We start from the raw sequence: 22,400 nt of genomic DNA, 5'->3' as shown, positions 1-22,400 counted from the left end.
AGGAGCATCATTTGGAATGCAGACTTAGATGGATTGGTCTGCAGGCGTCACATTGCGTTTGCAGAGCCCCTAATGTACCTAAACAGTAGAAACCCCCCACAAGTGACCCCATATTGGAAACTAGACCCCTCAATTAACTTATCTAGATTTGTTGTGAGAACTTTGAACCCCCAAGTGTTTCACTACAGTTTATAACGCAGAGCCGTGAAAATAAAAAATCTTTTTGTTTTCCCACAAAAAATTATTTTTTAGCCCCCAGTTTTGTATTTTCCCAAGGGTAACAGGAGAAATTGGACCACAAAAGTTGTCCTATTTGTCCTGAGTACGCTGATACCCCATATGTTGGGGTAAACCCCTGTTTGGGCACACAGGAGAGCTCGGAAGGGAAAGAGCACTGTTTTACTTTTTCAACGCAGAATTGGCTGGAATTGAGATCGGACGCCATGTCGTGTTTGGAGAGCCCCTGATGTGCCGAAACAGTGGAAACCCCCCAATTATAACTGAAACCCTAATCTAAACACACCCCTAACCCTAATTCCAACGGTAACCCTAACCACACCTCTAACCCTGACACACCCCTAACCCTAATCCCAACCCTATTCCCAACCGTAAATGTAATCTAAACCCTAACCCTAACTTTAGCCCCAACCCGAACCCTAACTGTAGCCCCAACCCTAACCCTAGCCCTAACCCTAGCCCTAACCCTAGCCCTAGCCCTAACCCTAGCCCTAACCCTAGCCCTAACCCTAGCCCTAACCCTAGCCCTAACCCTAACCCTAGCCCTAGCCCTAATCCTAGCCCTAACCCTAGCCCTAACCCTAGCCATAAGCCTAACCCTAGCCCTAACTCTAACCCTAACTCTAGCCCTAACCCTAACCCTAACCCTAGCCCTAATCCTAACCCTAGCCCTAACCCTAGCCCTAATGGGAAAATGGAAATAAATACTTTTTTTTTATTTTTCCCTAACTAAGGGGGTGATGAAGGGGGGGTTGATTTACTTTTATAGCGAGTTTTTTAGCGGATTTTTATGATTGGCAGCCGTCACACACTGAAAGACGCTTTTTATTGCAAAAAATATTTTTGCAATACCACATTTTGAGAGCTATAATTTTTCCATATTTTGGTCCACAGAGTCATGTGAGGTCTTGTTTTTTGCGGGACGAGTTTTTATTGAAAACATTTTCGGGCACGTGACATTTTTTTATCGCTTTTTATTTCGATTTTTGTGAGGAAGAATGACCAAAAACCAGCTATTCATGAATTTCTATTGGGGGAGGCGTTTATACCGTTCCACGTTTGGTAAAATTGATAAAGCAGTTTTATTCTTCGGGTCAGTACGATTACAGCGATACCTCATTTATATCATTTTTTTATGTTTTGGCGCTTTTATACGATAAAAACTATTTTACAGAAAAAATAATTATTTTGGCATCGCTTTATTCTCAGGACTATAACTTTTTTATTTTTTTGCTGATGATGCTGTATGGCAGCTCGTTTTTTTGTGGGACAAGATGACGTTTTCAGCGGTACCATGGTTATTTATATCTGTCTTTTTGATCGCGTGTTATTCCACTTTTTGTTCGGCGGTATGATAATAAAGCGTTGTTTTTTGCCTCGTTTTTTTTTTTTTTCCTACGGTGTTTACTGAAGGGGTTAACTAGTGGGACAGTTTTATAGGTCGGGTCGTTACGGACGCGGCGATACTAAATATATGTACTTTTATTGTTTTTTTTTTATTTAGATGAAGAAATGTATTTATGGGAATAATAATTTTTTTTTTTTCATTATTTTGGAATATTTTTTTTTTTTTTTTTACACATTTGGAAAAATTTTTTTTTTATTTTTTTACTTTGTCCCAGGGGGGGGGGGACATCACAGATCAGTGATCTGACAGTTTGCACAGCACTCTGTCAGATCACTGATCTGACTAGCAGCGCTGCAGGCTTCACAGTGCCTGCTCTGAGCAGGCTCTGTGAAGCCACCTCCCTCCCTGCAGGACCCGGATCCGTGGCCATCTTGGATCCGGGGCTAGAGCAGGGAGGGAGGGAGGTAAGACCCCCGCAGCAACGCGATCACATCGCGTTGCTGCGGGGGGCTCAGGGAAGCCCGCAGGGAGCCCCCTCCCTGCGCGGTGCTTCCCTGCACCGCCGGCACATCGCGATCATGTTTGATCGCGGTGTGCCAGGGGTTAATGTGCCGGGGGCGGTCCGTGACCGCTCCTGGCACATAGTGCCGGATGTCAGCTGCGATAAGCAGCTGACACCCGGCCGCGATCGGCGGCGCTCCCCCCGTGAGCGCTGCCGATCGCTATGACGTACTATCCCGTCCAGGGTCAGATAAGCCCAGGGCACCTCGACGGGATAGTACGTCTAAGGTCACAGAGGGGTTAAATATGGGGGCCACAGTGCAATGTTATCATTTGGGGCCCCCACTTTAAATTTTTGCCTAGGGCCCCACTTTGTCTAAAATCGGCCCTGATTGTGGGTAAACCACTTTGTTTCAAGCATGTGGCAGAAGTGGTGACGTGGCAAGTAACAGGTGTGGGCAATATGAAAATCACACCTGAAACCAATTAAAAAGAGAAGAAATGGACTCCATCCTAGCAGTGTGTGTCTGTGTGTGCCACATGGAGAACAGAAAGAGGAGAAGAGGACTGTCTAAGAACCAAAATACTTCATTTTCTGGAACAATTTCAAGGGTGCCAACATTTTCGGCTATGACTGTACGTTACAAGTCAGGTTAAAGTATCCAAGTGAAAATGTAATAAAACAAAAATGAAAAAAAAAATTAAATAACAATATAAATGTTTGACTTGCTTCTCTTTTCCCAATCTAAAAAAAAATATAATAATAAAAATAAACACATTTACTTTTGCCGCAGTTCTTAAATGTCCCATCTATGAAAATATAAAATTAATGATCTCATACAGTCAACGAGAAAATAAATCGTAACATCGGAATTGCCTTTTTTTTTTTCAGCTAGCCACTTTCCATGAATGTAATAAAATGCAATCAAAGTGAAGACTACAGCTGGAAAATGTAACTACATGTGATTTTTTTTCCAGTTTTTTTTTGTTTCCTGTTTTCCAATACATTAATGGTGTCATACTCATCCCTCAACAAAAAAAACCTTCATACAGTTGAATATACAAAAATATAAAAATATTAAAAAAAGTTATGTATTTTGAAAGAAGGAGAGGAAAAGAAACACAAATTGGTTCAAATAAAATTATTCTGCGCTATTGCCTATAGGATATAATAGTTTCCTATACTAGTTCACTATACTTTTTTACCCTTTTTTGCAATAAAGGGCTTGTCCGTTCAAAACCGATAAGTATGCAGTTACTCTGTGTGACTGCAGACTTATGAATCCCCAAAATGCACGCAATGTGTACTGCAGGGATTCACCGGTTTCAGACCATGGAACGGACAATATGGAGTGAGGCCGTGCGCTCTAGTTGGCTATGCCTGCTAACCGTCAGCGTCATTGGTCGGGGCGCGGCGTCGGCTCAATATAAGTGTATGGAGAGTGAGGCCGGGAGTATGTATAACTCATACATCCATGGTCTGAAACCGGTGAATCCCCGCAGCGCACAGTGCATTCGCTGGGGGGATTCATAAATCTGCACTCCCACAAAGTGAGTTCAGACTTATTGTTTTTGACCGGACAACCCCTTTAAGGATTTCACTTAGACCTCCATGTGATCAATAGTATGTTAGTGATATATCATTATATCAGCATTTTACTGTAGCCCCCTTAAGGAGCAAAATCTGACAGCGCTTCCTCTGGGCTAAAATTACGTTACCCCTTTGTTATAGATATATTCTACATTCTTCATCTATTAAAAAATAAATATATATATATATTTCCATGTGGTTTAGAGGAAACAACATCTTTGTGTTTCCCGGTCACTCGCAGCTGTGGATTTTATCAGGAATAAAACCTTTATCCGGAATCGCAGGGTGTCTGATTGTGCCGAAGGGAAAAAGCTAATAATTCACTGTAGGAGCAGCATTTGGTACATTGTGATATTCATTTGTATGTTTTGCTGGATTCTTGGGACATTAAAGTTTTTTTTGGGGACTGTATTTGCGATGGTCTATCCTGAATGAAGGTAAACAATGAAGATGTTTTGGTCGCTGGACCGTCGCACGCCTGCCTTGATCGGCGGGGGTCCTGGAAGTTGGGGCTTAGATCAGATGTACAGATACAGGGAGGGGGCTCTGATTGACCTCTGCACTCCTACACTAAGGACCAGAATAATGGAAACTTCCAATTCCAGATGTTTATGTCTAAAAGTGCTATCATTAGGTGCCCCCTTTTTTTGCTTACTGTGAACATCTTGTGTGATCGCTTTCTTTCACCTATTTGGCATAGGTTGCACAGGTCCTGTGACAATAATATTGCCTTAAAGGGAATCTATCAACGGGTTTTTGCTATGTAATCTGAGAGCAGCATGATGTAGGGGCAGATAACCTGATTCCAGTGATGTGTTCCTTACTTGGCTGTGTGCAATTGTTTTGATACAATCACAGTTTTCTCTGCTGCAGATCTAGCAGTTCTCTTAATGCTGTGCTCTGTATAACCCCGCCCACACCAGTGATTGGCAGCTTTCTGTATACACTGTGCACTGCCAATCAGTGGTGTGGGCGTGGTTATATAGAGCAGGAGGACTACTTGGCATGAGAGAACTAGTCCTGTACTGATACTTTCCTGATGATAAAACTCAGATTTGATTGAAAACAAGCAGACCAGTAAGTGACACATCGCTTGAATCAGGGTCTCTTTCTCTACATCATGCTGCTCTTTTAAACCCGATTCCTTTTAACCCGAACAATAAATTTTACACTTTTTTTTTATTATTATGGCGGCTACATACATTTAAATTTGTTACACATAAAACAGAGCCTCGAGCCTCACACTTTAATGAAAAAAAATACCAAAGACGAAAAAATAAAATTGCTGAATTTTTTAAAAATATGTCTTGTTTATTGTACTCTTTTAGAATATTTTGACTTAAAAAAAAAAAACAAACGTTTGTGTTCTTCATGTTTGGAAAAATTTAGTTCTTCTCCAGGACAGTAATCTGAATCTTTTCAAGGGTGTTATATTAACAAGTGTCCAAACATTTCCAAAAATGGCTGCACTAAATCTCGTAACGTAACTGTTTCATTTCTGGAGTGGAATGAGCTGTGTATGAGCCAGATGTGACTCACCGGAATTGTAGAGTCCGAGCGATGATCATTCCAACATCTGAAGGCTGAGGGCCCTAATGCAAAATCTCCAACTGGACCCCCACTATCTCGGGTCTTTAATAGTTTTATTCTTCTCATATGGGCAAATGTGACCTTTTAAACATTCGTAGATTTTAGGTCCCGGGTGCGACTACAACCCCTGCACCCACTATAGTTACGCCCTTGACTTCAACCGTCTTCCAAAATTTCCCACTGAAGCTGCTATGGCCTAAAAAAGTACTATACCTCCAAAAACTCAGCCTACTCCATAAATGTAAAACCCAATGTACCCCATAATTGAAAAACTCAACCTACCCCATGAATGAAAAACCCAACCTACCCAATAAATGAAAAACTCAACCTACCCCATAAATGAAAAACTCAACCTACCCCATGAATGAAAAATTCAACCTATCCCATAAATGAAAAACTCAACCTGCCCCATAATTGAAAAACTCAACCTACCCCATGAATGAAAAATTAAACCTACCCCATGTATGAAAAATTCAACCTACCCCATAAATGAAAAACTCAGCTACCCCATAAGTGAAAAACTCAACCTACCCCATGAATGAAAAATTCAACCTATCCCATAAATGAAAAACTCAACCTGCCCCATAATTGAAAAACTCAACCTACCCCATGAATGAAAAATTAAACCTACCCCATAAATGAAAAACTCAATCTACCCAATAAATGAAAAACTTAACCTACCCCATAATTGAAAAACTCAACCTACCCCATGTATGAAAAATTCAACCTACCCCATAAATGAAAAACTCAACCAGACCCAATAAATGAAAAACTCAACCTACCCCATAAGTGAAAAAAATCAACCTACCCCATAAATGAAAAATTCAACCTATCCCATAAATGAAAAACTCAACCTACCCCATAATTGAAAAACTCAACCTAAACCATGAATGAAAAATTCAACCTACCCTATAAATGAAAAACCCAACCTACCCCATAAATAAAAAACCCAACCTACCCTATAAATAAAAAACTCAACCTACCCCATAAATGAAAAAACTCAACCTACCCCATGAATGAAAAATTCAACCTATCCCATAAATGAAAAACTCAACTTACCCCATAATTGAAAAACTCAACCTACCCCATGAATGAAAAATTCAACCTACCCAATAAATGAAAAACTCAACCTACCCCATAAGAGAAAAAAAATCAACCTACCCCATAAATGAAAAATTAAACCTATCCCTAAAATTAAAAACTCAACCTACCCCATAATTGAAAAACTCAACCTAAACCATGAATGAAAAATTCAACCTACCCCATAAGTGAAAAACCCAACCTACCCCATAAATTAAAAACCCAACCTACTCCATAAATGAAAAACCCAACCTACCCTATAAATGAAAAACTCAACATACCTCATAAAGGAAAAACTCAACCTACCCCATAAGTGAAAAAAATCAACCTGCCCCATAAATGAAAAACCCAACCTACCCCATACCCCACTTTTACCCACTGGTTTAGGGGCACCATAACTGACTGATTTACCCTCCACCGATTCCCAAGGACACCACCACCGATTCCCAAGGACACCAACCTATAAAGATACCACCTATCAAATACTCGAAGGCAAACCAAATTGTTAAACAATTTATCATCTACCACAAAGGCCACCTACCCATCAAGGCTGTTATGATCTGAATATTTTACCTTATTTCTTGGACTTTATGAACCCCATATATACCATAGGATGGTGTTTGCATTTTAGGGACGCTTTTGTCCATCCCCAATAGCATCCAGAAACGCCCATTTGTGGTTTGGGTGAGCTCCACCCTGTACTCCTCCCTTCCTTCCAAACCAAGTCATGTTGGCCTTCACCCACTGCTTCGGCAGGGCTCCATCTTTTCTTTACTATCTCTATATTGTACTTCATTCCATTTCTGAAAAGCATGAAAAAACCTCTGTATAATTAGATTACTTTTATTCCTTGCCCTCTAATATGTGTAGCGGCCAGAGCAGGGCCGGATTGAAGAGGTGGGTGGCCCGGGGCCCATTTTGGAGGGAGGCCCATTTTTGAAGGTGCTGCAATATGTAATGCACAAATACAAAATGAAACAAGCGCAAGTTTATTTACAAAAATCATTTACGCAGAGTAATTTAAGTAAAATCATTCATTTTTTACAATCCGGGCACTTTCCTTGATTTGTGTGCTGCAAAATCACTAATGATGTCACTAAAGTTCAATTCACGCAGTATATCTGACCTTGTCAACCCTTGAAGTCCTGAAAGGGCGTTAAAGATTAAAATATGTACATATGTATGTATATTGTAGAAATTTGGGCTGTCTATATCAAAGACTGCTGCTGGGCTCTATATGTCCGAGGCTTCTGCTGGGCTCTATATGTCAGAGGCTTCTGCTGGGCTGAATATGTATGAGAGGCTTCTGCTGGGCTGTATATATGAGGGGCTTCTGCTGGGCTGTATATATATGAGGGGCTTCTGCTGGGCTGTATATGTATGAGAGGCTTCTGCTGGGCTCTATATGTCAGAGGCTTCTGCTGGACTCTATATGTATGAGAGGCTTCTGCTGGGCTGTATATATATGAGGGGCTTCTACTGGGCTGTATATGTATGAGAGGCTTCTTCTGGGCTGTATATGTATGAGAGGCTTCTGCTGGGCTGTATTTATATGAGGGGCTTCTGCTGGGCTGTATATGTATGAGAGACTTCTGCTGGGCTGTATATGTATGAGCGGCTTCTGCTGGGCTGTATATATATATATGAGGGGCTGCTGCTGGGCTGTATATATCAGAGGCTGTTTACCTGTATATATCAGAGGCTGTTGCTGTGCTGGCTGTATATGTATGAGAGGCTTCTGCTGGGCTGTATATGTATGAGAGGCTGCTGCTGGGCTGTATATATATATGAAGGGCTTCTTCTGGGCTCTATATGTCAGAGGCTTCTGCTGGGCTGTATATGTATGAGAGGCTTCTGCTGGGCTGTATATGTATGAGAGGCTTCTGCTGGGCTCTATATGTCAGAGGCTTCTGCTGGGCTGTATATGTATGAGAGGCTTCTGCTGGGCTGTATATATATGATGGGCTTCTTCTGGGCTGTATATATATGAGAGGCTTCTCCTGGGCTGTATATGTATGAGAGGCTTCTGCTGGGCTGTGTATATATATATATATATATATATATATATATATATATATATATATATATAAGGGGCTGCTGCCAGGCTGTATATATCAGAGGCTGTTTACCTGTATATATCAGAGGCTGTTGCTGTGCTGGCTGTATATGTATGAGAGGCTTCTGCTGGGCTGTATATGTATGAGAGGCTTCTGCTGGGCTGTATATGTATGAGAGGCTTCTGCTGGGCTGTATATGTATGAGAGGCTGCTGCTGGGCTGTATATATATGAAGGGCTTCTTCTGGGCTCTATATGTCAGAGGCTTCTGCTGGGCTGTATATGTATGAGAGGCTTCTGCTGGGCTGTATATGTATGAGAGGCTTCTGCTGGGCTGTATATGTATGAGAGGCTTCTGCTGGGCTGTATATGTATGAGAGGCTTCTGCTGGGCTGTATATGTATGAGAGGCTTCTGCTGGGCTCTATATGTCAGAGGCCTCTGCTGGGCTGTATATGTATGAGAGGCTTCTGCTGGGCTGTATATATATGATGGGCTTCTTCTGGGCTGTATATATATGAGAGGCTTCTCCTGGGCTGTATATGTATGAGAGGCTTCTGCTGGGCTGTGTATATATATATATATATATACAGTGGGGCAAAAAAGTATTTAGTCAGTCAGCAATAGTGCAAGTTCCACCACTTAAAAAGATGAGAGGCGTCTGTAATTTACATCATAGGTAGACCTCAACTATGGGAGACAAACTGAGAAAAAAAAATCCAGAAAATCACATTGTCTGTTTTTTTAACAATTTATTTGCATATTATGGTGGAAAATAAGTATTTGGTCAGAAACAAAATTTCATCTCAATACTTTGTAATATATCCTTTGTTGGCAATGACAGAGGTCAAACGTTTTCTGTAAGTCTTCACAAGGTTGCCACACACTGTTGTTGGTATGTTGGCCCATTCCTCCATGCAGATCTCCTCTAGAGCAGTGATGTTTTTGGCTTTTGGCTTGGCAACACGGACTTTCAACTCCCTCCAAAGGTTTTCTATAGGGTTGAGATCTGGAGACTGGCTAGGCCACTCCAGGACCTTGAAATGCTTCTTACGAAGCCACTCCTTCGTTGCCCTGGCGGTGTGCTTTGGATAATTGTCATGTTGAAAGACCCAGCCACGTTTCATCTTCAATGCCCTTGCTGATGGAAGGAGGTTTGCACTCAAAATCTCACGATACATGGCCCCATTCATTCTTTCATGTACCCGGATCAGTCGTCCTGGCCCCTTTGCAGAGAAACAGCCCCAAAGCATGATGTTTCCACCACCATGCTTTACAGTAGGTATGGTGTTTGATGGATGCAACTCAGTATTCTTTTTCCTCCAAACACGACAAGTTGTGTTTCTACCAAACAGTTCCAGTTTGGTTTCATCAGACCATAGGACATTCTCCCAAAACTCCTCTGGATCATCCAAATGCTCTCTAGCAAACTTCAGACGGGCCCGGACATGTACTGGCTTAAGCAGTGGGACACATCTGGCACTGCAGGATCTGAGTCCATGGTGGCGTAGTGTGTTACTTATGGTAGGCCTTGTTACATTGGTCCCAGCTCTCTGCAGTTCATTCACTAGGTCCCCCCGCGTGGTTCTGGGATTTTTGCTCACTGTTCTTGTGATCATTCTGACCCCACAGGGTGGGATTTTGCGTGGAGCCCCAGATCGAGGGAGATTATCAGTGGTCTTGTATGTCTTCCATTTTCTAATTATTGCTCCCACTGTTGATTTCTTCACTCCAAGCTGGTTGGCTATTGCAGATTCAGTCTTCCCAGCCTGGTGCAGGGCTACAATTTTGTTTCTGGTGTCCTTTGACAGCTCTTTGGTCTTCACCATAGTGGAGTTTGGAGTCAGACTGTTTGAGGGTGTGCACAGGTGTCTTTTTATACTGATAACAAGTTTAAACAGGTGCCATTACTACAGGTAATGAGTGGAGGAAAGAGGAGACTCTTAAAGAAGAAGTTACAGGTCTGTGAGAGCCAGAAATCTTGATTGGTTGTTTCTGACCAAATACTTATTTTCCACCATAATATGCAAAAAAAATAATAAAAAAACAGACAATGTGATTTTCTGGATTTTTTTTTCTCAGTTTGTCTCCCATAGTTGAGGTCTACCTATGATGTAAATTACAGACGCCTCTCATCTTTTTAAGTGGTGGAACTTGCACTATTGCTGACTGACTAAATACTTTTTTGCCCCACTGTATATATGGGGCTGCTGCCAGGCTGTATATATCAGAGGCTGTTTACCTGTATATATCAGAGGCTGTTGCTGTGCTGGCTGTATATGTATGAGAGGCTTCTGCTGGGCTGTATATGTATGAGAGGCTTCTTCTGGGCTGTATATGTATGAGAGGCTTCTGCTGGGCTGTATATATATATATATGAGGGGCTTCTGCTGGGCTCTATATGTCAGAGGCTTCTGCTGGGCTCTATATGTCAGAGGCTTCTGCTGGGCTGTATATGTATGAGAGGCTTCTGCTGGGCTGAATATGTATGAGGGGCTTCTGCTGGGCTGTATATGTATGAGGGGCGTCTGCTGGGCTGTATATGTATGAGAGGCTTCTGCTGGGCTGTATATGTATGAGAGGCTTCTGCTGGGCTGTGTATATATATATATATATATATATATATATAAGGGGCTTCTGCTGGGCTGTATATGTGTGAGAGGCTTCTGCTGGGCTGTATATGTATGAGAGGCTTCTGCTGGGCTGAATATGTATGAGGGGCTTCTTCTGGGCTGTATATATATGAGGGGCTTCTGCTGGGCTGTATATATATGAGGGGCATCTGCTGGGCTATATATATGAGTGGCTTCTGCTGGGCTGTATATGTATATGAGGGGCTGCTTCCGGGCTGTATATAGATCAGAGGCTGTTTACCTGTATATATCAGAGGCTGTTGCTGTGCTGGCTGTATATGTATGAGAGGCTTCTGCTGGGCTGTATATGTATGAGAGGCTTCTTCTGGGCTGTATATGTATGAGAGGCTTCTGCTGAGCTGTATATATATATATGAGGGGCTTCTTCTGGGCTCTATATGTCAGAGGCTTCTGCTGGGCTCTATATGTCAGAGGCTTCTGCTGGGCTGTATATGTATGAGAGGCTTCTGCTGGGCTGTATATGTATGAGAGGCTTCTGCTGGGTTTTATATATATGAGGGGCTGCTGCTGGGCTGTATATATTAGAAGCTGCTGTTGGGCTGTATATATATGAGGGGCTGCTGCCGGGCTGTATAGATCAGAGGCTGTTGCTGTGCTGGCTGTATATAGAATAAAGGCTGAGGGGCTGTGTAAAGTGTATGCACAGCACTATACTGTAAACAGGTCCACACTATATACATACAGTATACACAGACACACTGTAATCCAGGATATAGTGTAGACTTGTATATACAGTGTGGTACTGTGTAAGACAGGAGCTGCAAGAAAGGTAGACAGACAGACACACACGGACACACACACACAGACATAGATCATACTCACCCACCACGACACTGTAAAGATTGAACCACTTCACCTCTGGATCCGCAGTGACTGAAGATCCAGAGTGAAGTCCTGCCGCGCTCCGCGGTGGAGAATCCTCTTCTTGCGCCGACATCGTGGCTCCACCTCCTTCCTCGAAGGTACAGTAGCTGAACAAACTCTCACCTGATCTAATCCGAGGGAGCGATCATATAGCTGAATAGGTAGCGCCTAGAAGCTTCTGTTGGGATCGGAGAAGGCTGCCGCATGCCATAAGCTAAGCATTAGGTACAGGGAGGGTACTAAGGAAGTCTGGCTAGGCTAGCCAGGTCAGTGGATGGTGACGCAGGTCAGGTGCCATGACTCTGCCGCTCTGCGCCAGCCACTGAGATGTAGGACCATAGCCAGGTCCCTACACTTTCAATAGTTTCTCTTTTGTTAAAGGTTCCTTATCATTAGAAATGGTTCACAGCAAAGAGACGTGTATTTTACATGTTTTGAGATATTTATCCCTATATTGGTGGGAGGCCCCTGCTTGGTGGGTGGCCCAGGGCCCGGGCCCCTTGGGCCCACCCCTAAATCCGGGCCTGGGCCAGAGATTTTTATGTTTATGTTTTGGGGCGAAATTTATTTCCCTGGAACAGGTCCTCTTTAAGAGATCATGAGTATCATGTAACTACTCAATCACTGTAACTTAAGACGCCATCATTTTCTGCCATACCCCGATGACTTCCTGACTGGTAATTCCACTGATGACCCCAGCAGCCTATTTCCCCTCATTCTGCATTCTTTAATACCCTACAATACAATTATATCCTAAGGACTGATATTCGCATCCCTCAGATATGATCTCATTACTGTTGCACATTACGTATCATCGGGATCTCTAACATTATGTTGTTTTTCATTGCAGCAAAAAGAAAGGATTTTTCTCCAAGTCCAAAGACAAAGACAAAGTAGAAAAACCAAAAGTCGGCACGTTCACAATGGTAAGAAGCAGCGGCATCAGAAATAATTGAATTCAATTTTTGGAGAAAAAATAAATTAACATTTATCTGAAGTGGAGCCCTTTTATTTTTACTGATTTTATATATATAAATACACACAGTGCCTTGCAAACATATTCGGCTCCCTAGAACTTTTCAACCTTTTCCCACATATCATGCTACAAACATAAAAATACCAAATGTACATTTTTGGTGATGAATCAACAACAAGTGGAACACAATTGTGAAGTTGAACGAAATTTATTAGTTATTTTAAATTTTTGTGGAAATTCAAAAACTGAAAAGTGAGGCGTGCAATATTATTCGGCCCCTTTAGCTTAATACTTGGTTGTGCCACCTTTTGCTGCGATTACAGCTGCAAGTCGCTAGATTTTGCTTTATGTTTGGGATCATTGTCTTGTTGGAAGACAAATCTCCATCCCAGTCTCAGGTCTTTTGCAGACTCCAACAGGTTTCTTCCTGTATTTGGCTCCATCCGCCTTCCCATCAATTTTAACCATCTTCCCTGTCCCTGCTGAAGAAAAGCAGGCCCAAACCATGATGCTGCCACCACCATGTTTGACAGTGGGGATGGTGTGTTCAGGATGATGAGCTGTGTTGCCTTTACGCCAAACATATCGTTTGGCATTGTTGCCAAAAAGTTTGATTTTGGTTTCATCTGACCAGAGCACCTTCTTCCACTTGTTCGGTGTCTCCCAGGTGGCTTGTTGCAAACTTTAAATGACACTTTTTATGGATATCTTTGAGAAATGGCTTTCTACTTGCCACTCTTCCATAAAGGCCAGATTTGTGCAGTGTACGGCTGATTGCTGTCCTATGGACAGACTGTCCCACCTCAGCTGTAGATCTCTGCAGTTCATCCAGAGTGATCATGGGCCTCTTGGCTGCATCTCTGATCCGTCTTCTCCTTGTTTGAGATGAAAGTTTAGAGGGACGGCCGGGTCTTGGTAGATTTGCAGTGGTATGATCCTCCTTCCATTTCAATATGATCGCTTGCACAGTGCTCCTTGGGATGTTTAAAGTTTTGGAAATAATTTAGTATCCAAATCCGGCTTTAAACTTCTCCACAACAGTATCACGGACCTGCCTGTTGTGTTCCTTGGTCTTCATGATGCTCTCTGTGCTTCAAACAGAACCCTGAGACTGTCAGAGCAGGTGCATTTATACGGAGACTTGATTACACACAGGTGGATAATATTTGTCATTATTAGGCATTTAGGACAACACTGGATCATTCAGAGATCCACAATGAACTTCTGGAGTGAGTTTGCTGCACTGAAAGTAAAGGGGCCGAATAATATTGCTCGCCCCACTTTTCAGTTTTTGAATTTCCACAAAAATTTCAAATAATAATTTTGTTGATTTTTCACCAAAAATTAACATTTGGTATCTTTATGTTTGAAGCACGATATGTGGGAAAAAGTTGAAAAGTTCCAGGGGGCCAAATACTTTTGCAAGGCACTGTATAATACATCTATCTATCCATCTATCTATCTATCTTTCTATCACCTATGTATCGATTATCCATCTATCTATCTATCTATCTATCTATCTATCTATCTATCTATCTATCCTGTATATACCTCTGATCTTTATGTCTAACAAAGAGATATGTAGATATGCATTATATAGCGACATAGTGACATAGTTATTATAGTTGAAGGAAGACTTTAAGTCCATCTAGTTCAACCCATATCCTAACCTAACATGCCCTAACAAGACCCAAGAAAAAAATCCCCCCCTCCAAAAAAATGTGCATATACCCTACAACTAGCAAATCAGTAAATAGTAATAGTACATGTAAATAACATAGGACACTTACAAACAAACATACACACAAGCACATATAAAATACACACATAATACATGCATACACATAATGACATTTTTCGGAAGCGCTTCTCCAGACAACCAAATTGTTTGTTACTTTTTTGCTCTTTCACTCATAGGTGCAACAGCTATGACTTTTTTGACTTGTTATTTTTACGTAAGTTTTCATTACATGGGTATGTGCACACAACATCTTTTAGATGCTGACGTACCCGCTGAGATTTTGCTGCAAAAGACGCTTCAGGGCAACGCGTTTTTTCTGAAATTATTGTTTGGTCTCCTCTGATACCTTTTGCAGTGGTTTCGTAGGTGTCTTTTCTTTTCTTTTTAAATCCTATGTATTAATATCGAGTGACTTCAAAGCGGAAACCGCCAGAATAATGTTCTGGAGGCCTAAAGCGGTTAAAAGAAGTTCATAAAGATTGAACGTGTGCACAGCAAGTCATTTTGACATTGTATATGTTCATTCATTTTTTTCTGCGCTTATTCATGCGGTTTTTAGACAGAATGCGCCTTAAAAAGGTCATCATGTGCACATACCCCATAAAGGTAGTGTTTTTTTTTAGAGATGAGCTGTAATTATTTTAAGTGCCATTTTGTAACAGTTACATTTTTGTTAACTTTTTTTTATGAATTTAATGGAGAAAAAGAAACAATCACAACTTTTTTTTATTTTCTTACGACGTTTACAATCACCATATATAAACTGTTGACTACATTGTAAATGTCGTTGCGATTACAGTGGTATCAAATACATCTGTGTTATTTACTGTTTTGTGACATTTATTTTTAAAAAGTGTATTAAAAGTGCGATTATTGTGATTGTTTTTATTATTTCTTTAATAATTTTGTAGGAATGAAAACCTCCTTGACTTGTGTTTTACTTCTAATATACGGGTGTACAGAGATTTGCTGGGTTATAGGGATGTATGTCTATTTACCAGGACAATATGCCTGTAGAGAAGAATATAATTTGGCTCTTTAGAAAAAAAATCTTCCTAAACTTACCAGTGCAGCCTGTGGTTCATTGATAAAGCTTTTGCCTGCTATGCGTAAAGATATGCTGGGGTTTTTTCGTCCAATGTCCTGAGCCAGAGGAGGAGAATCTGCAAAAAGAGAAAGTAGAATGGCCACAGCATCACCTGAGAAATTTGCAGAGTGACTTGACCCCCTTATAGCATGGGCCCTTGTGCATGTGAACCAGCTGGCTATCCGGTATTTTAACCCCTGCCACACATCCTCTCTCGCTTTCTCATGCATTACATGGATTGCTCAGAGAGCACCATGTAGTGCCTTATCCTTCCTGCAGAGGCGCTGCAAGGAAATTGAACACTTATTGGCTAGGATCTTCCATGGAATATAGCAGCTCACAGAGGGGGGGGGGGGGGGGTCACTATAGTGGATCCCCTTTGATAGTCTAATTTTTTTTAACCTTTCTAACAAAAATAGGTTCTTCACGACCCCTGCAACATTGCCAACATTTTTGGGGTTGTTTATAGCCCCGTCCCTACTGAGAACACACACATCACTGATATAAACTCCATTTTGGCCTGGGAAGAATCCTTCAAAAATTGAGACAATTGGCAACTATTACCTCTTAGCTCAAAGAGCTATTATGGTGCACTAAAGATCATTTTAATGGCTAATTCTGCTCTGCTACAACCCGCACACATCCTCTGATCTCATCTGTTAACTTTCAGATTTCAGATTATATAATTAAAAGTTGGAGGAAAGATATCATGAAATTTCTCATTAAATATCTAAAAGTCACTGACACTTGTCCAGAGGTGATGATTTGGGGGGCACTTGAGCACGTGGTGTACGGTCTCTTCTAGGGAGTCTCACGTGGCCAGGGCCTAATGTCTGATCCAATTAGTTTAATTACCAAAAAACGTTCTTTTATCGCTAATGATTCAGGCTTCTTGCATCTGTAATGAACACCCACTGCTAAGAGTCTGTTTCCATTTCTAAAAAGGGCTCTCTGGGAATAGAAAAAAAAAAGAACTAAAGAAAATGTCATTATAAATAAATTTCTAAATGCTTTTAATGAGAAAATCACAATAGTTTTGTCTTGGTGGTAATCACTATATAAGGCCGGTTTCACACGTCAGTGGCTCCGGTACGTGAGGTGACAGTTTCCTCACGTACCGGAGACACTGACTCACGTAGACACATTAAAATCAATGTGTCTCTGCACATGTCAGTGTGTTTTCACGGACCGTGTGTCCGTTTGGAAAACACGGAGACATGTCAGTGTTCGTGGGAGCGCACGTATTACACGGACCCATTAAAGTCAATGGGTCCGTGTAAAACACGTACCGCACACGGATGTTGTCCGTGTGCAGTCCATGTGCCGTGCAGGAGACAGCGCTACTGTAAGCGCTGTCCCCCCAGCATGGTGCTGAAGCCGCCATTAATTTCTTCTCTCCAGCAGCGTTCGCTGGAGAGAAGATATGAAAAATCTTTTTTTTTTTTGGTGTTTAAAAAAAATATCCATGTCCCCAACCCCCTCCCACCCCCTGTGCGCCCCTCTTTCCCCCCCCCCCCCCCCCCGCTGTTAATAAAATACTTACCCGGCTCCCTCGCTGCTTCTTCTCCTCGCCGCAGCTTCTCCTGTATGAGCGGTCACGTGGTGCCGCCCATTACAGTGATGAATATGCGGCTCCACCTCCCATAGGGGTGGAGCCGCATATTCATCACTGTAATGTGCGGCACCACGTGACCGCTCACACAGGAGAAGCTGCGGCGAGGAGAAGAAGCAGCGAGGGAGCCGGGTAAGTATTTTATTAACAGCGGGAGGGCGCACAGGGGGTGGGAGGGGGTTGGGGACATGGATCTTTTTTTTAAACACCAAAATAAAAAAAGAAAAGACGCTGCTGGAGAGAAGAAATGAATTGCGGCTTCAGCACCAGATGCAGGTGACAGTGCTTAACTGTAGCGCTGTCTCCTGCACGGTGCGTGTGGTACCCAGTCGGCACACGGGCGGCACACGGATGCCGCACATGTGCCACACTGATGTGCCACGTGAGCACACGGACACACGGATAATTCCGGTACCGATTTTTCCGGTACCGGAATTATCTGGACGTGTGACACTGGCCTAATGAAGATTGTTGCTGACTTGTTACACTTACAGAAATATGTCTTAGAATGTTGAGCTTCTTACTGCACGTGCTCACAAGCACCTGTACTAACATTATTACTGCCCATGCTCACAAGCACCTGTACTAACATTATTACTGCACATGCTCACAGGCACCTGTCCTAACATTATTACTGCACATGCTGACAGGCGCCTGTACTAACATTATTACTGCACATGCTCACAGGCGCCTGTACTAACATTATTACTGCACATGCTTACAGGCACCTGTCCTAACATTATTACTGCACATGCTGACAGGCGCCTGTACTAACATTATTACTGCACATGCTCACAGGCGCCTGTCCTAACATTATTACTGCACATGCTCACAGGTGCCTGTCCTAACATTATTACTGCACATGCTCACAGGCGCCTGTCCTAACATTATTACTGCACATGCTCACAGGCGCCTGTACTAACATTATTACTGCACATGCTCACAGGCACCTGTCCTAACATTGTTACTGCACATGCTGACAGGTGCCTGTACTAACATTATTACAGCACATGCTCACAGGCGCCTGTACTAACATTATTACTGCACATGCTTACAGGCACCTGTCCTAACATTATTACTGCACATGCTGACAGGCGCCTGTACTAACATTATTACTGCACATGCTCACAGGCGCCTGTCCTAACATTATTACTGCACATGCTCACAGGTGCCTGTCCTAACATTATTACTGCACATGCTCACAGGCGCCTGTCCTAACATTATTACTGCACATGCTCACAGGCGCCTGTACTAACATTATTACTGCACATGCTCACAGGCACCTGTCCTAACATTGTTACTGCACATGCTGACAGGTGCCTGTACTAACATTATTACTGCACATGCTCACAGGCGCCTGTACTAACATTATTACTGCACATGCTCACAGGTGCCTGTCCTAACATTATTACTGCACATGCTGACAGGCGCCTGTACTAACATTATTACTGCACATGCTCATAGGCGCCTGTACAAACATTATTACTGCACATGCTCACAGGCACCTGTACTAACATTATTACTGCACATGCTGACAGGCACCTGTCCTAACATTATTACTGTACAAGCTGACAGGCGCCTGTACTAACATTATTACTGCACATGCTCACAAGCACCTGTACTAACATTATTACTGCACATGCTGACAGGCGCCTGTACTAACATTATTACTGCACATGCTCACAAGCACCTGTACTAACATTATTACTGCACATGCTGACAGGCGCCTGTACTAATATTATTACTGCACATGCTCACAGACGCCTGTCCTAACATTATTACTGCACATGCTCACAGGTGCCTGTCCTAACATTATTACTGCACATGCTCACAGGTGCCTGTACTAACATTATTACTGCACATGCTCACAGGTGCCTGTCCTAACATTATTACTGCACATGCTCACAGACGCCTGTCCTAACATTATTACTGCACATGCTCACAGGTGCCTGTCCTAACATTATTACTGCACATGCTGCAACGCGCCTGTACTAACATTATTACTGCACATGCTCACAGGCGCCTGTACTGACATTATTACTGCACATGCTCACAGGCGCCTGTACTGACATTATTACAGCACATGCTCACAGGTGCCTGTCCTAACATTATTACTGCACATGCTCACAGGCGCCTGTACTAACATTATTACTGCACATGCTGACAGGCGCCTGTACTAACATTATTACAGCACATGCTCACAGGTGCCTGTCCTAACATTATTACTGCACATGCTCACAGGCGCCTGTCCTAACATTATTACTGCACATGCTCACAGGTGCCTGTCCTAACATTATTACTGCACATGCTCACAGGCGCCTGTACTAACATTATTACTGCACATGCTCACAGGCGCCTGTACTAACATTATTACTGCACATGCTCACAGGCGCCTGTACTGACATTATTACAGCACATGCTCACAGGTGCCTGTACTAACATTATTACTGCACATGCTCACAGGCGCCTCTACTAACATTATTACTGCACATGCTCACAGGCACCTGTACTAACATTATTACTGCACATACTCACAGGCGCCTGTACTAACATTATTACTGCACATACTCACAGGCGCCTGTCCTAACATTATTACTGCACATGCTCACAGGTGCCTGTCCTAACATTATTACTGCACATGCTCACAGGCGCCTCTACTAACATTATTACTGCACATGCTCACAGGCACCTGTACTAACATTATTACTGCACATGCTCACAGGCACCAGTGCTAACAGTTTTACTGCACATGCTCACAGGTGCCTGTACTAACATTATTACTGCACATGCTCACAGGAACCTGTCCTGACATTTTTACTGCACATGCTCACAGGCACCAGTGCTAACAGTCTTACTGCACATGCTAACATCTGACCATCTGTTTTGTCTTGTGTTGTAACTCAACTCCATTGAAGTAAATGTGGCTGGTCTGAAATACTACCCTCTACCCATGGTCAAGGGGTTGTGCTTTTTCTGAATGAGAGCAGATATATGTTTCTTATCTTTGGCATAAATCAGTAGTTATTGGGAAATTATTCTTGTTTTCTATCAGTAGAGATCCAACGTCCACGACACCAGCAGAACGTCTCAGTGACAGGGTCGTGGCTATGATACTTTGCAGATCGGTGATGGTTGGACCTCCACCATTTTAACAGTGATGATCTATCTTAGAGATCCTGGAGAATCCCTTATCATTCCTCACTTTCTACCCCATTTATTCTATCAAGGCTTTCTAAATATAAGGTCTTAACGGATATCCTATATTAACCTTCATTACCAGGACTGATGTAGTCCGATGTTATTGAAAATCCTTTTAATTCCATTAGATTATTTCTTTTTCTTTCAGTTCCGATATTCTGGAGGAGTAGACAGACTTCTAATGTTGGTGGGAACAATAGCAGCGATGGCTCATGGTGCCGGCCTACCGCTCATGATGCTCGTCTTTGGAGACATGACAGACAGCTTTGTGGACTTTGGGAAAAATATGACCCGTGAGTATACAGTATAATCACATGACTTGCAATAATGATGACTATTCAATATTCTATCATACGCCATCAAAAAAACCCTGTTGTAATGTACAATATGGGCCTACAAAACCCAATTGTGGAAAGTGACCTTGTTTTCTATAGGGAAAAGTCAGCATTTTGGTTTTCTAAAGGCATGTTCACACACTCCAGATTTTCTTTGATGTACAAAACGTGCTGAAATCCTTATTGAATCCGGATAGCGTAAAAGGGCTCACAATTGGATGGGAAAACAAGGTTATTGTAGACTTTTTTAGTGGGAGAAGTACTGCTTCTTCTTAAATGGTCACTGTCCTTTCAACAAGCTTTGCATAAAACAATAGTACAAACAAAAATAACAAACTTTATAATATATCTTATTAGAGAAGTCAACTTCTTTCTCCACTTATGAGCCACTTCTTACCCCCCTGCTTCCTGAACTTACCATCTGCTGTGGAAAAAAACAAAACTCTAATCTGTCTTGGTCAAATCAAGATGGACTGCCAACATCTTGTCATACTCTATGGAGAGGGAAGGACGAGGAGGAGCTGAGGGATACACAGGCACGGAAGCACACTGACACATCTTTCTGCTTTCCAACAAAAGATTTAGCTTTTTACAGAGCTGGATTCACAGCCACACAGTTCAGTACTATTATTTAATGCCCTTCACGCTGCTGCTGCTGCTTCTGACTGTGCAACATAAGGAAGAAGAGCAGGAATCCCTCATGTCAGTGTGTGCTGTGCGGTGTTGGGAGACATCATAGCTGATAGTCTCCACGCTCTAGCTCAGAGACAACTGAAAATGAGAGAATTAGAGATGGATCCTGCAGAGGTGAAAACATAAGAAAAACATATGATAAACTACATAATGGATAGATATACTGTTATTCCACATGTACACACACATGCCAACCTATTCTGAAAAATTTCCTGAAATATCCGGTACCTTAAGGAGACCAGCTAAGTATGGAGACACCATCTGCTCTACACTAAAGAGGGGCAAATACCCGGCACCAACCAATGAAACAGGCTTTCTGTAGATGAGTTTTTGGCTTGGCAGTTATTCCTTGTTAAAGGCTCAGACATTGATTTAAAGAGTAGCTACCTCTCCTCGGTGAGTTTCTTGCTCTGAGACATGTCGGATGATATTATATACATTTTTTTTTTCTTTTTGTCCTGTACAGTTGAACAAATTATAAATGCATCCAATGCGTTCCAAGACGATATGACAACGTAAGTAGAATTTTGTTGGCAAAATTAATAAAAAACATGTTATCAACTGATTAAAGGGAACTTGTCAGCTCCCCTAACCTTCTATAAACAGATATTATGACTAAATATATAACGCTATTTTTGCATTGCAATAAACTCCTTCATGTGCGACAAACTTGTTAAATGGGAAAAATAAAGCTTTAAAGGGGTATTCCCATCCCCAAGATCCAATCCCAATATGTAGTAGATGTAATAATAATAATATTAGCAAATCCCTCAAATTAGAAATGTAGTATAGTTTTTCTGAATCACTATGTCGCTTTCCTCATGTGCAGCATTGCAGG

At 42.2% G+C, this 22,400-nt stretch overlaps 1 protein-coding gene across 1 annotated transcript in view; it reads left to right on the top strand.

The window, feature by feature from the left end:
- Nucleotides 1-22,400, top strand: part of ABCB1 (ATP binding cassette subfamily B member 1) — a 65,984-nt gene that overhangs the window by 15,098 nt on the left and 28,486 nt on the right. Inside the window, exons 3-5 of the mRNA XM_069729458.1 lie at nucleotides 12,771-12,846; nucleotides 20,683-20,827; nucleotides 22,029-22,077. Coding sequence (XP_069585559.1) covers nucleotides 12,771-12,846; nucleotides 20,683-20,827; nucleotides 22,029-22,077 — 270 coding nt within the window. The remainder of the gene's footprint in view (nucleotides 1-12,770; nucleotides 12,847-20,682; nucleotides 20,828-22,028; nucleotides 22,078-22,400) is intronic.

This window comes from Ranitomeya imitator, chromosome 6 (genome assembly GCF_032444005.1).
Source record: "Ranitomeya imitator isolate aRanImi1 chromosome 6, aRanImi1.pri, whole genome shotgun sequence".
NCBI classification, from domain to species: Eukaryota; Metazoa; Chordata; class Amphibia; order Anura; family Dendrobatidae; genus Ranitomeya; species Ranitomeya imitator.
Note: the sequence above shows the minus strand (reverse complement) of the source record. Positions and strands in the feature narration are given on the sequence as shown.